General features: G+C 56.7%; 4 protein-coding genes across 4 annotated transcripts; all 4 read left to right on the forward strand.

The window, feature by feature from the left end:
• Window positions 1–1,824: 1,824 nt before the first annotated feature.
• B0I36DRAFT_365164 (uncharacterized protein) lies at window positions 1,825–3,568 on the forward strand (the record flags this gene model as incomplete). The annotated part of the gene is made up of 2 exons (XM_046159098.1): window positions 1,825–1,950; window positions 2,063–3,568. The coding sequence occupies 2 exons, from the start codon at window positions 1,825–1,827 to the stop codon at window positions 3,566–3,568; spliced, it is 1,632 nt and encodes a 543-aa protein (XP_046010842.1).
• An 803-nt stretch (window positions 3,569–4,371) lies between these two features.
• Window positions 4,372–6,424, forward strand: B0I36DRAFT_247710 (cytochrome P450; the record flags this gene model as incomplete). The annotated part of the gene is given in 4 exon segments (XM_046150329.1): window positions 4,372–4,668; window positions 4,761–5,587; window positions 5,649–6,136; window positions 6,153–6,424. 4 exon segments carry the CDS (start codon window positions 4,372–4,374, stop codon window positions 6,422–6,424), a joined length of 1,884 nt encoding a protein of 627 aa, XP_046010843.1.
• A 1,227-nt stretch (window positions 6,425–7,651) lies between these two features.
• Window positions 7,652–11,714, forward strand: B0I36DRAFT_247806 (uncharacterized protein; the record flags this gene model as incomplete). The annotated part of the gene is made up of 6 exons (XM_046150335.1): window positions 7,652–7,898; window positions 8,015–8,067; window positions 8,135–8,563; window positions 8,629–8,851; window positions 8,966–9,384; window positions 9,462–11,714. 6 exons carry the CDS (start codon window positions 7,652–7,654, stop codon window positions 11,712–11,714), a joined length of 3,624 nt encoding a protein of 1,207 aa, XP_046010844.1.
• A 1,022-nt stretch (window positions 11,715–12,736) lies between these two features.
• On the forward strand, window positions 12,737–14,506 carry B0I36DRAFT_413536 (Pyoverdine/dityrosine biosynthesis protein-domain-containing protein; the record flags this gene model as incomplete). The annotated part of the gene is made up of 4 exons (XM_046161999.1): window positions 12,737–12,787; window positions 13,040–13,508; window positions 13,592–13,983; window positions 14,056–14,506. 4 exons carry the CDS (start codon window positions 12,737–12,739, stop codon window positions 14,401–14,403), a joined length of 1,260 nt encoding a protein of 419 aa, XP_046010845.1. The 3' UTR covers window positions 14,404–14,506.
• Window positions 14,507–14,858: the final 352 nt, after the last annotated feature.

Genomic DNA, 14,858 nt, shown 5'->3' on the forward strand with positions numbered 1-14,858 from the left:
AGGGGGGCTCCTGGAGATATGCTCCGGATCCGCGAGGCATATGTTTAGAATATTGCATCTTCTTAGCCATTCCCCACCTGTGCCTAGTGCTTCCCGGCGATATCTCCGCTCTGGCTTCAACTTGGTTGGGGTTCGGGTAAGGTGGTCTCAGCCAGGGTCATCTTTTTCTCTTCGAAAGTAATGGAGGCTGGAATCGTGGCCTATTTTTAGCACATGCTCAGAGTCAAGGAATCATGGGACGAACTCCCGCGACCATCTGGGACTTTCCGCCAGAGGTTGTCTCCGAAACATTGCTGTCCATCTGTTTAGTCCATTCGCCATCAATTCACTGGCAGATTATCGCAGACAAACAGGGCCACCGTGAAATCTATTCTCGTCGCTCATAGTACATAACACCATCTAGCCATCTTGTTGCGTCTTGACCATCTCCCTGCCGTACCGGTGTGTCTTACTGACCACTAGCTGACCACCACGAACGCATGAGGTCCTAGCGCCGGGATCGTTACCCATGGAGAGACTCCGCAGGCTGATGTGGGATGAAGCGTAGGGCTCAAGGCAGACCGCGGAGGCGGGCCTCGAACGACCAACAAGCTTGCTTCGTCACCAGCGCAGACCACGATACAGCAGGGCCTGCCGGGCGTTTTCTTATCTAAAAAGAACACTTGGCCCACGCCCGCCTACAGAACTTGGCGAACCTGCGGTGCAGTCGCAGTGGATAACGGCCCTGCCGAGAATGCTGCAAGCCGTCATCGCCCAATCAAGGGAATAGCCACGAGTTTGGAGGCCCGTCATGTCGCATGCCAATTCGCTTGGCTGTAAGATGGGTCGGATAACGTCGGGCCAGCCAGTTGGACGAATGGTGGATGCAGGCTTGACATGCGATCGTGTCATCCCAGGGCCAGACTCGGTGAAGACTGAGTCAGGTCGGCACGTCGTGGGGTCGTGTCTTCGGATCGTCACCCCCACCCCCCGCGAGGCGCCGCGTATAGCCTGCCGGGCGGCTGGGGCCGTCCCTTACGAGGGATCCCCCTGCTCAAGTGTCCACACCCGCTGCCCCAGACCCTGCCTGCCCTAGCCACATTCGGCACACGTTCGTGTATGCATACGGCTTATAGGCTCAGAATTCTGATGGGCACAGTCTCTCAAGAACTTTAATTCATTATCGCCGTGCTGAAGGTCTTTGCGTTGGTTAAAGCCAAGCAGGCCCGGTGCGGTTCGCAGAGTGAGCTCCGCTGTACTTGCCTATACTAAGTACCATAATGTAAGACAGGTATTGTAGACAGACCACCGCGTTCTTGCCCCGGGGCAGACAACCCCCCCAACATTTCACCAGGTTCGAACACGGGGCATTTCGATCGATCTGTGTGGAATTGGGGGTTCGGTTAGTCTGACATGCAGGGAACCTTCAGAAGGTCAGGGTGACATGTGGCCGGGATGCGGGATGTGGGTACCGCAGCAGACAGGAACGTGGTCAGGGTAGCAATAGTCGGTGGTGTTACTACCTGAATGGGCACTTTCTGTGGTCAGCTGAGTGGCGCAAGCATGGATGACATGAGGAGTCATCAGCAAGGCGTGAGACTATCAGTCATCAGGTCCTGACGACAACTGATCGGGCAACCTGGCTTGTCTTGGAGTCCAAAGTTGGGAATGGTGTATTGGAGAGACCGCCATGGGGGGAGGGGTGGGGGTGGAAAAAACAGTTTGTCACCATCCTTGGGTATGAACTTATGGAGCTGTCCTAACTGCCTCTAATTAACTCGCTACTATATGCACTGCAGGTCTGGTTGTTCGCTAGGCACTAGATATCCCGGAAACCTTGGAACCATGTTTAGTACTCTACGGCAAACGTTTGGTGATGGAGACCGACTCCTCAACGTGGAGATTGTCCCGCCCTTTGACAAGGACAGGACGTCAATGCGGACGGCCTGCGAGAGATGTCGCACACAGAAGGTGGGTAAAGCGCAGCCATTCGTCATTGTCTAGTTGGAGTCTTGCTAAACGCTCCCGTCAAAGCCCTTTCACTTGGCAGCCATGGGACTGACTGACGTTGCGTTGCCTTTAGTCCAAGTGCGTGAGCGGCAAGAACGGCTGTATGCTGTGCGTCGCCAAGAACCGAAAATGCGAGTACTCGGTCGTCTCGAGGCCGCGACGGCACGCGTCCAGCGTTGCTAGCGGTGATTCAAAGTCCCGGAGCGACGACAACACAGTCGCCAACCAGCACAAGCAGTCGAACCAGGCTGGGACACTCAAACGGCGGTCTCGAGTACAGGCGACGAGACAATCATCGCCGTTGTCGACGTCGTCATCCTCCTCTGAAGACCAAGTGAGGGGCTCACCAGTATCGCAGTCCTCACTTCGGGACAAGAGCGTCGCAACACCTGCGCCAGACACGGGCGTGGAAGACGCACAACAATTGTATTTCATGGGCATACTCTTTCCTGACTCCCCTGGGCAGGTCCCGGCCGTCTTTCCGGACCTCGACCCCGCCGCCTGGGACTTTTACGGCAGTGTGACCGACCCCACGCCCACGGCTGCCGCGAAACTGGAGGCAGGCCTCGGTGGTGGTGCTGCCGGCGAAACGTCAACATCTCAAGGAGACAGAGGCGAGCACGATGTCAACAAATCCAGCCAAACTTCGCCGTCAGCAAACAGCCTGTCCGAGTTTTCTGTTGACCAGATGGAATTCCTGATGGAGGACTCGCGCATCATGACTACGATGATTCCCAATGCGCACGACAACAAAGTCACATCCGAGGCCCAGCCTGGGACTCATTTCTCGCCATTGCCAGACTTGGATGCCACCTCCACCTCTACCTCTACATATTCATCGTGTTCCTGCATGATGACAGCCGTGAGAATCTACGAGGCCTTGCAGGTCCAGCTCGTCTGGGGCGATCCCGTCGCCGGCATGTCGCCGGCACCAAGTCCGAACTCCGCGTCGGCAGACTCTCCATGCTCGTCGCTTTCGTCCTCGTCAGGGTCAGGGTCAGGGTCACGGCCAGGCACATTGTCTGGCTCGGCAACATGCAATACAACGCCTCTTATGACCCAGCAAACGATCCTGCAGCGCCAGAAGACGATGCTCGCCCGCTTCGAGTCCCTGCTCGGGTGTGGCACCTGCTGGTCCCGGCCAGATTTTGTCATGCTGATGATCACCATGTGCGATCGCATCCTGACCAGCCTGGAGGCGGTCGAGCGCTTCGTTTGCAGCAGGACCGATGACGCAAACAGGGTCAGTTCCAACACCACCGCTGCAGCTGCGGCTGCGGTTGCCGCAGACGTCAACGCCACGGCAGCATCACGCGCAGAGCTAGGGCTGCCACCCCTGTCCCGCTCACCTCAGGTCCAGCAGCCTCGGGTAGGCGCTTGGCAGATCGACGACGACGACGAGCTGGAATTGGTCATCAGCCTGATCAAGTCCCGCGTGACAAGGCTCGGCAATCTGATCGCCATGGCTGAGGGCACGGTGAGCGCAAACGCGTGGCTTTCGCACGAGAGGCTGGCTCAGGCGTTGCGGAGGAGGTCTAACAAACTGCTCCTTTCCTTGTCGTTTCGCGGCTTTCCTTGAGACACAGCTGTTTTCGTCAACTTAGGTGTACGGGGTTTCTTTAGACTGGCTAGAATGGCAACTCCAGGATTATACAAGGAGCATGGCGCTTTCTCTTTGGCGATTCAGACAAGTCGAATGTAGAAAATCCTGTTCCAGAGGGGGGAATCTCGCCACACCGCGAGTCATGACATTTTATATAGTTATTTACAAGATAAACCATAGTGACATCCTTCAAGCTCCGTCTCTGTTATCGTCGGACTTGTTGCCCGCACTACACGGCTTTCAACGTTCGTCTTGGGTCGAATAATACGACCCTCGTGATTTCCGTGATCTAGACTGTACCTACCCGTGCCTTGCCGCATAGATGGTCAAGATGCGCATCCCAGTGTTGCAGTCCGTTCAGACTCGTAGCTGCAGTGGAACCTTGCCGCTCTAGGCACACTTCCGCCTCGCCGCTCCGGGCACACCTCCGCCCTGCCCAGTAGCCGGGAGGGCTGACGCCCACGTTACCGGCATAAGCATAATCCGGCCCGGTCCGATTGAGCCGGCGGACACCACCGTGACGCGTTGCACCTCGGGAGCGATTGATCGATCTGGCCCAAGCCGGTGGACAGGCTCAGATTGGAACTCTATGATCTCAGTTTTCAGGTCTCCTTCCTGATAACAGGAGTCGAGCGCACTTCAAAGTTGAAAGTTGCAGTCCTGGGCATCGATTTCAAAAGGCCAAGCTCCTTTGCCAAGACATAGGAATCGACTCTGGTTGAATACTGCCCGCAGTTCACCTCCGCCATCACTGAGAGAAGAACCCCTCAATCTTCGTTATGGCGTCCGCGTCGTCTGTAGCCGGAGCTCCGGCTTCTCCTCTACTGCTCATCGGCGTCATCAGCATCCCCGTCGCCCTCTTGCTCCGCTGGTTCGCATCGTACACGCGCACCGTCCTCAAGGTCCGCAGCAGCGGCCTCCCTGCGATCCACAGCGGACTCGAGATTTTTGAGTCCGCTGTGCGGTCATGGTTCCCTCGCGTCCCCGTCCTGGTGCCCATGGACAAGTTCACCCTGAAGAAGCCCTTCAAGAAGTTCGCGGATGCACGGTCCGACATGATTGTCTTGACCGAGGCTGTGAGTGACGTTTTCCCGCTCCGCATCGAGCCTTCTTTTTTTTCCCCCGTAGAAAGAATATGTACTGACGTGGGTTGAATCTCACTCACCAGTCGGCACCGAACCGCGTCGCCTACCTCTTCGGATCTCCCAAGAGCTTCCGCGAAATCGGCCGCAACGGCGACATCTTCCTCAAGCCGGTTGAGAAGGTGCGCTACCGCCTGCTCAACACGTTTGGGCTGCAGCTCGTCTCGACCCAGAACGGCGCCGAGCACGAGAGGCACAAGCGCGTCGTCAAGGCCGTGTTCAACGCCGAGTTCATGGAGAACGGGTGGAAGAACATGCGCAACATGTGGCGGACCATGCTCCGCGAGGAGGGCGTCTACCCGGCGGCCGCGAACTCGGACACCGCTCCAATCGTGCGAGACATGAGGTCGACCATGCTGAAAGTGACGCTCGGTGCCATCGGCGCCTCGTGGTTTGACATTGACATACCCTGGGATCCGGTCGACTCCTCCACGTCGTCGGATGCCGGCGGATCCAGTTGTTGCGGCCACATGCAGCAGAAGAAGAAGAGCGAGCTGATGCCATTCGCTGAGACGCTGCAGGTGGTGATGGACTCGCCCTTTGCGCAGATCACGCTGCCGCTGTGGTTCATGGAGTGGAGCCCCTCGTCGTATCTGCGCCGCGCTGGCTGGGCGCAGCGATCCCTCATAACCCACATCAAGGCCGCCCAGAGTGAGGCCAGGCGCAGAAACGAGGCCTTCAAGGAGGAGATCGGGGGTCAGGACCGGGCGAGAAAGTACAGGAACCTCATCGGGGCGCTGGTCGATGCCCAGAACGACGTCGAGATGGCCGAGCAGGCTGAGAAGGGATACGTCGCGCCCGAGGTCGGGCTGACGGACAAGGAAGTCCAGGGCAACATTTTCACTTTCTTGATGTATGTCCACACATATCCGGCGTTCCGTAATTGCATTATGCTAACAACAGGGGTTCTTCAGAGGCGGTCACGAAACATCCTCGTACACTATGACTTTCGCCATGTCGCTCCTCGCCAGGAACCCCGAGTGGCAGGAAAAGCTGCATGCCGAGGTCAGCAAGGCAAACATCCTTCCCCTGGACGGGGCTCCAAGCGTGGACAACCCGAAGCCTCTGAAGTTTCTCGCCTACGAGGAAATGTCAAACTTCCCTCTCGTGCTTGCGGCCGCCGTCGAGACGCTCCGCATGCGCGACATGGCGATGCAGCTGACGCGCGTGGCCTCGTGCGACACCACGCTCAACTACACGACATGGGAGGGTGACGCCACCGCCAACGCGGCCGGGGCCAAGGTCCAGAAACACACCGTCGCCATCCCCGCGGGCACGCGCGTGCACCTCGACATGGCCGCGTTCGGGGTCAATCCGTTCAAGTGGGAGGACCCGGAGACATACAACCCAGCGCGCCATCTCCGCGAGACGGAAGACGTGAATGGCAAGAGGATGACCGTAAGTTTCCCACCGTGAAGACAGAAATTTTGAAATACGCTCTAACGCCGCCACGCAGGTCACGTTCCAGGACTTTCTCGGCTTCTCGGCCGGCTCGCGTCAATGCATTGGCAAGCGGTTTGCCGAGGTAACCATGGTGTGCTTCCTGGCCCACATGGTCCTCAACTTCCGCTGGGAGGTCGTGCCCAACCCGGGCGAGACCCAGGAGGAAGCCAACGTGAGGGCGTCCACGGGCTCGGAACAGTTTGTATTGACACCACCGAACTACGATCTGCGCATGACCAGGCGCTGAGGGTGAAGGGCCAGCCAGGACACTGGGCAGGGAGGCTTCAATTACTGTATAGCAGCCTCAGGCTTGAACTGCACCTTTTTGAGTTTTCTTAAAACCTGACGCCACCAGAATTGCCCTTGATTCTGACAAAGTCGGCTGCAGAAGTGTTCACTTGGCAGGTGGCGAGCCGTTGTGCTCTGAGTACTGGACTAGGACGGGGGTTCTTGGGGGAGTATTACTCACGTGGCCGTCCCCGAGCCGAGTTAAGTACAAACTCGGCGTCGACTGTCACGGCGAGTTTGGTGGAACTATAGGCACATAGCCAGCCTATCATCATTTGCCCTCTATTGACGACTAGCATCTACTTGAGATGGAAAGAGAGAGAGAAGAAATAACGAAGATAGATGATGATGGCCTTTAGATGACAACGATCAGTTCTTACATAGTGAATGGCGGTTAGTCAAGCATTTAGTTAACCGTTTTTGACTACCATAATGATTAGAGATCTGTTTTGTAAGGTTATGTCGTTCCATCGTCCGAATTCGCGATGGACCATACCCCCACGTCAATTCCCATCATAGACGGGCGGCGCTCAGCTGAACCCTAACCCTGGCACGTGCCGGCGAATGAGCCCCTACTAGCTTACTTGTCAAAGGTACAGAGTTTTTCACGACCACAGATAGAAGGGGGCAGCCCGCAGTCAGGTTCAGAATTTCAGGTGCTGACTTTCTATTGACCCATTCGATTGGCGGAGGCAGCGATTCCTATTGCGATGAGGATGTGGCTGGCAGCCCCGGCTCTCTAGTGCATATCCCACCCGGTCTTACTGTCAGCTGAAGTCGGGGCTAGAAAAGGAAGTCATCCTGGTTTTCCGGGGAATTGAAGCTGTCAGCGGGGTCAGCCAGATTAGGCAATCGTCCTGGTCGGTAAGCGCGAAGCTGGCAAATCGACTCTTTCGGGGCTCAGCTCAGGGCCCGCCAGCCTGGCATTTCGAGAGAGACAGGGTTGCTAGAGAATATACCTATCGGCGTGCCACCCGGGGCGCTTCTGCACCATTGTATGGGTGTTGAGTCCTTTTATTGTATGTATCTTCAATACATATAGGTCATATCTGAGCTTCGAGGCTTCAGCGCTACGCTTTGGTATAGACGCTCTTTCGTTGTTGTGATTCTACCTTGCCATCATTCGTCGCAAAGGTTCATCCGAGGTTCAACTCTCCTAATCCGCGTCCTGGTCGTACTCGCAGCCATGGCTGACGGCACGGCAAAGTCGGCACGCTACGGGAATAGACTGATCCCCCAGATTCTGGACGACCTCGCCGATGCCGAGCCCGGTCGCATTCTTTACTCGGTAGCCAAGTCCTCGGACATCTCCCAGGGCTTCCGGGATGTATCTGCCCGCGCTTTCACGAGAGCGGTCGACAAGACAGCCTGGCTGCTTCGCCGGGAGCTGGGCGAGAGCCCGGAGCTACGCGCCGTGGGTTACATCGGGCCTCGTAAGTTTCACTCTACCAGGGCCAAGGGATCGTGGTACTTGGACTTTTGTATCGCCCTCCGACATCTGAGCTCTCGGACTCGAGTCTTTGGACTGACGACGCCCATCTGCATCTAGACGATCTCCGACAGATCCTATTGACATATGCCTGTGTCAAAGCCAATTGCACTGTTCGTTCCCCTTCACAGTAAATGTGTCTCAAAAATGACTGTTTTGTCTAACCCATCTCCCCAACAGGCCTTGTTCCTTTCCCCAAAGAACAGCATAGAGGGCGCTCTGGCCGTTCTCGACGCCGCAAAATGCAATATCTGGGTCAACCCTGCGGGCGGAAAGCCAGCACCGCTTGTTAATGACATCCTAGAGCAACGCCCCATGCAAGTCATCAACCTGCCCGAGCTGAGCGAGCTTCTTCCAGAAGCCGAGAGCGAGGCGGAAACAGTGGAGCGCTTCCCATACACAAAGTCCTGGGAAGATGCGATAAACGACCCTTTCTGCCTGCTGCACACCTCGGGCTCAACGGGCCTGCCGAAGCCCCTCGCGTGGTCCCACGGGCTGATTGGTACCATGGACGCCGTCCGGCTGCTGCCCACTCATGAGGGCATGGAGCCCTGGACGAAAGGGTGGGACGAGGGCGACACGATATACTCGTCGTTCCCGATGAGCCATGTAAGTTTCCTTCCCAGTCAACATCACGTCTGACAGAGTCGTTATGGTGCTGACATGTGTTAAAGGGAGCGGGGATCTTGATGGATATGGTTATCCCGGCGCTGTTCGGGCTGCACTGCGTCATGGGGCCCCGGGACGTGATACCCAATTTGGAGCTCATATCGTCCCTTGCGGAACACGCGAAGATTGACATCTGGAGCATGATTCCTTCGCTCACGGACGAGCTTGGCGAAGCGCCCGACATCTTGCCAAAGCTGAGCCGGTCGAAATTCATCTGTGCATCGGGAGGTAAGGAACCACTCCCTCCCTATCTCCTTTGCTAGATATGCCTGTGTTACGACAACAAGATGCCTTGGCAACGTTTTCCAGTACAGGATGCTAACAGGTATGACTACTTCCCAGGACCTGTAAGCCCAACCATGGCCTCCAAAGTGAACGAGTTCGTTCGCGTCTTGAACCTCACAGGCACATCGGAAGGTTTGTTCATCGGCAACTTGTGGGTGGACAGAGAAGATTGGCACTGGTTCGCCTTCCACCCCTGGTCCGGTTTCGAGTTTAAGGAGGTTGAGCCCGGTCTTTACGAACAGTGGATTCATCGCAACGAGCACGCGGACCTGTTCCAGGGCCTCTTTCAAACCTTTCGAGACCAGAGCAGTTTCAACTTCAAAGATCTGTACGTTCAGCACCCGACTAAGCCGGGGCTATGGGCCTACCACGGCCGCAGCGATGATATTGTGGTCCTGTCGAATGGATACAAAATCTCGCCCCTGGATACGGAGGCGCTCGTCACAACCCACCCGGCCATTGATGGCTGTCTAATGGTAAGCTTGTCTACCCTTCAAAACCGACAACTTTCAAGCATCTGGCCGGTCAACGATGCTGACGTATTTTCTCACAGATCGGATCAGGCAAGCCCCAAGCCGGCCTGCTCATCGAGCTAAAAGACCCGGATATTAAAAAGGACGACAACGATGCGCTCTTTGACAGCATCTGGGCCGTGGTCGAGAGGGCCAACTCCCTGTCTCTGCACAAGAACCAGCTGCACCGGGACTATATCGCCTTTTCCGAACCGGGCAAGCCGTTCATCCGTACCGACAAGCGCACCATCAAGCGACGGGCCACCATGACGCTGTACGCCGACTATATCGAGCGCTTCTACGAGTCACGTGCAGAGGATGAGACTGACACCGAGGTTGCGGCGCTTGGGCTCCTGACGATTGACACGGCCTCGTTGGAGTCGACCACGCGCGCGGTCCGTCATGTACTCGTCTCAATCATGCCTGCGGTCAAGGACGCGCCGGCGGATGCTGATTTGTTCGCTCTTGGGTTCGACTCGCTGCTCGTGTTCCGCGCCGTCAAGGCGGTTGCGGCGGCTACAGACTTGAAGGGAAGGCTTATACCGAGACACTTTTACGCTGGCCCAACGGTTGAGAGGATTGCCGCGACGGTCGTGCGGTTGGCTGCTGAGCGCAGAGCGGCGACAACGAATGGCACTTCCGCCTCGTCGACCGACCAGCACCAGCAAGATCCGCAGGTCGCCAAGATCAGGCAGCTGATGAACCGGCACAAGGCCCGTCTATCCTCCAAGCTGGGGCCGATGGACCTGTTAGGAGGGAACATCTATGACGGTTTCAATTTCTTCCTACCTCTGCGCCCGGGCGTCTCGTTCGAGCAGGCGTACAAAGTGCTCCAGCGGGGACTGGTTCGCGCCATGGAGATTGTGCCGGATCTCGGGGGAATACTCATACCCTGTTCGGAGCACGAGATAGGATACAAGAAGGGGGACCTTCGCATCACGGTGCCCCCCCTCCCCTCGACGGCATTGGGATCCTCCATCACCGACGCGCCGAGACAGCTGCGCTTCCGCGACCTCTCGTCCGTGCTGCCATCCTACGCCGAGCAGCGCGCCTCTGGATTCCTGACCTCGGCCTACCGGGACAAGCTCCTGACCACGTGTCCGGGATGGCCCAGCCTGCCCACTGACGTGCTCTACGCGCAGGCCAACTTTGTCGAGGGCGGCTGCGTGCTGGCTTTCAATGTTCATCACCATTCGTTTGACGGGATCGGCGTCTTGATCGCGCTGAGGGTATGGGCAGAGTGCTGCCGGTTTGTCCAGGGCGACGAGTCTGCGGATTGCGAGTGGCTGCACCCGGAGAGCCTCAATCGCGACTTGCTGTCCATCTTGTACGAGCTGGAGGGCTTCGCGAAGCCAGCGGAAGATGTCGATCCGAGGGTTTGGGGGTTCCTGCCTTTTGCCGATCCGGCGCTGAGGCAGAAGGAGAAGGAAAAGACACAAACAGTCGCGGTCAACGGCGATGTCCCTATCGCCAAGACGGACAAGACCCCTTCGTCTCGTGATCTGCCCGAGCCACCTCGCCTCCCCGTCACGGAGCACTGGCCGCCCAAGGCGCGGGCGGATGGTCGCGCGATGACATCGTCGACCTTCCTCATCTCGGCCGAGAAACTGGAGAGACTACACAAGAGCGTCGAGCTCGCAGAGGATCCAGGAAGTCTCAGCAACGGGTCGCTGTCGCTCAGCGACGTGCTGCAAGCCTTCTTCTGGCGCGCCACCATCCGGGCGCGTCGCCGTCCAGAGCACTATTCCCCTGATGACACGGCCATCATCGAGATGCCCACCGACGCGCGGCCCTACTTCAGCTCGCACCTCCCGCCGTCATACATGGGCAACTGCGTCATCATGAACCGGTTGTACATGCCCGTCTCGGAGCTCTGCTCTTCCCAGACAGCCCTTCACAAGATCGCCCAGGTCTTCCGCGAGGCGCGCAATCGGGTCAACCAAGAGCTTGTCCACGACGCCTTCAGCCTGTTACACACGATTCCAGACAACAGTCCGGGCAACCACTCGGCAGCGTTCATAGGCCAGGGCGTCCAGGACGGCTGGCACTCGGTCATCAACAACTTGTTGCTCTTTCAAACGAGCGATATGGGCCCCTTCGGCGGTGACGTATTCGAGGCGCCCGAGGCGGTGAGGCTCCAGATGGACGGGCTGAACAACGCGTTCAGGGTCCTGTTCATTCATCCGATGAGGGAGGATGGCGGCGTCGAATTGATGCTGGGAACTTTCCCCGAGGAGCTGGATGCGATGATGAATGATGGCGAGTTTACGCAGTTTGCTGAGTTTATGGGATAGAAGAGGAAAGATGGGGATGGGCGAGGTGATTCCATGGCCTAGCACTCTGTACATTGCGATGATAGTCTATAGACACTATTCTAGTGGCACGAAACTCCTGTTTTCTGGCCTGAGTTCACTCCTTCTACCTACTGGACAATCCATGCGAAGGATGCTCCTTCAGTTATCTATGTCCGCTCGCAGCCGTTTTGCAAGGCTTTTCAAGATTCCCCACTGCGAACAAAAAAAGTCAAGGACCACACCAGTCGCAGGAAACAACTGCAGGACGTAAAGACGTATGCAACCTGGACGTGGTATGGCCTCAACCCTGGGCACTGTAGTCTGGGACTTGGCTGTTGTCGTTTCTGTGGCATTGGGACTCGCGCATGTCCATGCATGTAGCAGTTGAGGACCGGTCAGTGTCACGCTCGACGCCTCAGAGGGGGCCGGCTAGCGTCCCGTACGAAGATACGAACCTCCGGGTACAACTTGGCAATCCGAGGTGTTGATTCCGGTAACCTGGCCACGGCGAAGTCGTCCGATCTGGTTCGCCTCCGAAGGGCAATCCTCCTAGCGCAGACGTCAGCCTAACACCTAGTTGGGCAACTCTCCTGTGGGAGTCGCCGGACCCGGGTTCTCGCTCAGCTGAGGTGACGACGGCTGATGAGGTGGAGTCAGCCCCCCGGGACCCAGCCCCCAGTCCTATCAGCCCCAGACGATTGGGGCAGTTTGCCCCTTTGCCTGGATCACATCCGAAGGAAATCTGGGTTCTGGACTCTGGAGGCAATCCATTTTTAGCAGGTTCCAGGACGACGGCCTGTCTCCAGTGGTTTGGGCATGACTGGAGTGCGGTGCCACTCGAGCCAGGAGGTACTTTATATCTATCGCTCGGCTCACAGAGATCAATATCTATTGCTCCGCAACACACTCCCAGTGCTACATCGTCTGCAGGTCTTTGCCTTGCCAATTTCTGATTTTCTCTTGTATCAAACGTGCTTTCCGTTCCTGTCACGAAGATGTCGCATTCAGTCATATCGGCCACCATGTCGACCGATGTTGATCATCAGAAACCCTCCGAAGTCTTATATGAGCACGTCTACACCAATTGTACAGACTCTGCAGCTGGAAATCCTAGCGAGCAGACTCCACCAATCCCTCAGACTGCCGACAAAGTGGAAACTGCGCAGGACGACGGGGAAGCACCCACAGTTATTCAGACGGTGACGGACGATACCAAGGCAATGGTACAGACGGTGGTTCTGCTCAAGCCTGAGCCCGCGGCCAACACGACAGACGTGTCTCCGGACGCTGTCAGTGTCTCCGAATCCCACGTCTTGATGTTGCAGACACCGGCTGTCGCCATAGCTGCATCAGACGTCTCACTCGACGACTCCATGTCGACGAGATCCTCCAGCTCCAGTGTCCCAACCGAGATGACTGAGCCCCCCACCACAGATGACAAGATGGAAGGCCCCAGCGAGACCGAAGTCTCGGAGACTTCCAACAGAATCCTGGACGTCATCCTAGAATACTCTCTCAACAAGTTCGACAGCACCGCAGAACTGCACAACGCCGGCAGGCCCAAGTTCCTAGCCGTCATCTCCCGCTTCATCAGGGCACGGCAAAAGGTGGTCATGTGTCTGCCAGCATTTCCGTTCAAGTCGGCGAACAAGGTCGAAAAGGTTCTGGGTACCCTCCCGGATAAAGCCGAAGAATTGGCACTCGGTAGACTAGACTCCATGTGCGCCACCATTGGCCAATTCTATGAGCCGGGGGCAGAGCTCACTATCATTTCGGACGGTCTGGTTTACAATGGTTCGTTACAACCCCTGCTTACTCGCTTGAAACAAGTGAAACTCGCACGCCACGTGACTGACACTTCTCCCCTCGTGACCCAGACCTGCTCGGCATTTCCGACCAAGAGACCTGGCGCTACGGATCGGCGCTGCGGGCCATGGCCGAGCGCAAGGCCTTCTCTCATCTCGCATTTTCCCGTCTTCAGGATCTGGTCCCGGTGAAGAACCTGCCCGATGACCTTGTCGAGCTCTCGTACGTTGCCAATGCAACCAACTTCCGCCGGACCCTGCTCAACATGCACGGCCGGGACGGCGACATCGACATCGACCACGAGATTGCCACGAACCCGGACACGCTCATGACGTACAGGGGGTACTGCCGCTTTCTCGAGTCGGACCTGCAGTACATCTATGGCTGCGTGCCGAAGGGTCGCACCCGAGCTTACAAGAGAGATGTCAAGTATCTCGTCAAGCAGATGCTGATTCGGGGATACGTAAGTCTAGATCCACTTGAGCTACTTGATGCTCAACCGACCTCAGAGACTGACAGAATCCCTTATTTTCAGGCATTTGCCGGAGCCGTCAAAGCACGCTTTCCGAACCATCTGCGTCTCAGCATCCACCAGTCAACAGGAGAGCACAAAATATCTCTCAGCTTGCTCAACACCAAGACCGGCTTCACGACGCCGTGGCACTGCAGCGTCGCGTTGATGTCAGATGGGGAGTGGCTCAGCGCCCTCATGAGCGACTTCAAGGCCGATCCCTTGCTGGAGCTCGTCGAGGAGGATGGCCGACCGAGCTACTTCAAGGAAGTGCCCCGTCAGCGGCCGTACCTGAACGGCAGGTCGAGGTCGCCTGTAGCTGATAAAGAGGAGCGGCTGGTGGGCCGTAGGGCAATGGCATGTGCGTCGTAGAGCCCCTCTCCCAAGCTGCTATATAGAACGAAGTCGTGGTTAAGCTTATAGCTGTCACGACTGTCGCGGCCTCAAGATGCCTCTCCATGAAGGGGGCCTGCACATAATGTTTCTTAATAAGCTCTCCTATTTTGTCTCGGTAGCTTCTTAGATCTCTTGCTACAAGAATGAAGAAATAACGTCCTCCTTACCTTAAAATGATATAAGGCACGCCAAACTCACCCGCCACCCACTGGGTTTATAAACGACGGCAACCTACGGCCAAAAAGGGTGGCGTACAGCGGCTTGTGAGGAATCCCGCCATAACATATGCACGACCTACGGGTCAAAAAGAGATTAGTAAAATGATTAGTAAAAACCTTTCTAAAGAAGATCTGGATTATAAGTTTTCAGGCATGAAGAATTGATCATGTCAAATTCTATAGGAACCTGCTATCAACGAAAAGTGACTGCCC

Source organism: Microdochium trichocladiopsis, assembly GCF_020744255.1.
Source record: "Microdochium trichocladiopsis strain MPI-CAGE-CH-0230 chromosome Unknown B0I36scaffold_7, whole genome shotgun sequence".
Classification (NCBI taxonomy): Eukaryota; Fungi; Ascomycota; class Sordariomycetes; order Xylariales; family Microdochiaceae; genus Microdochium; species Microdochium trichocladiopsis.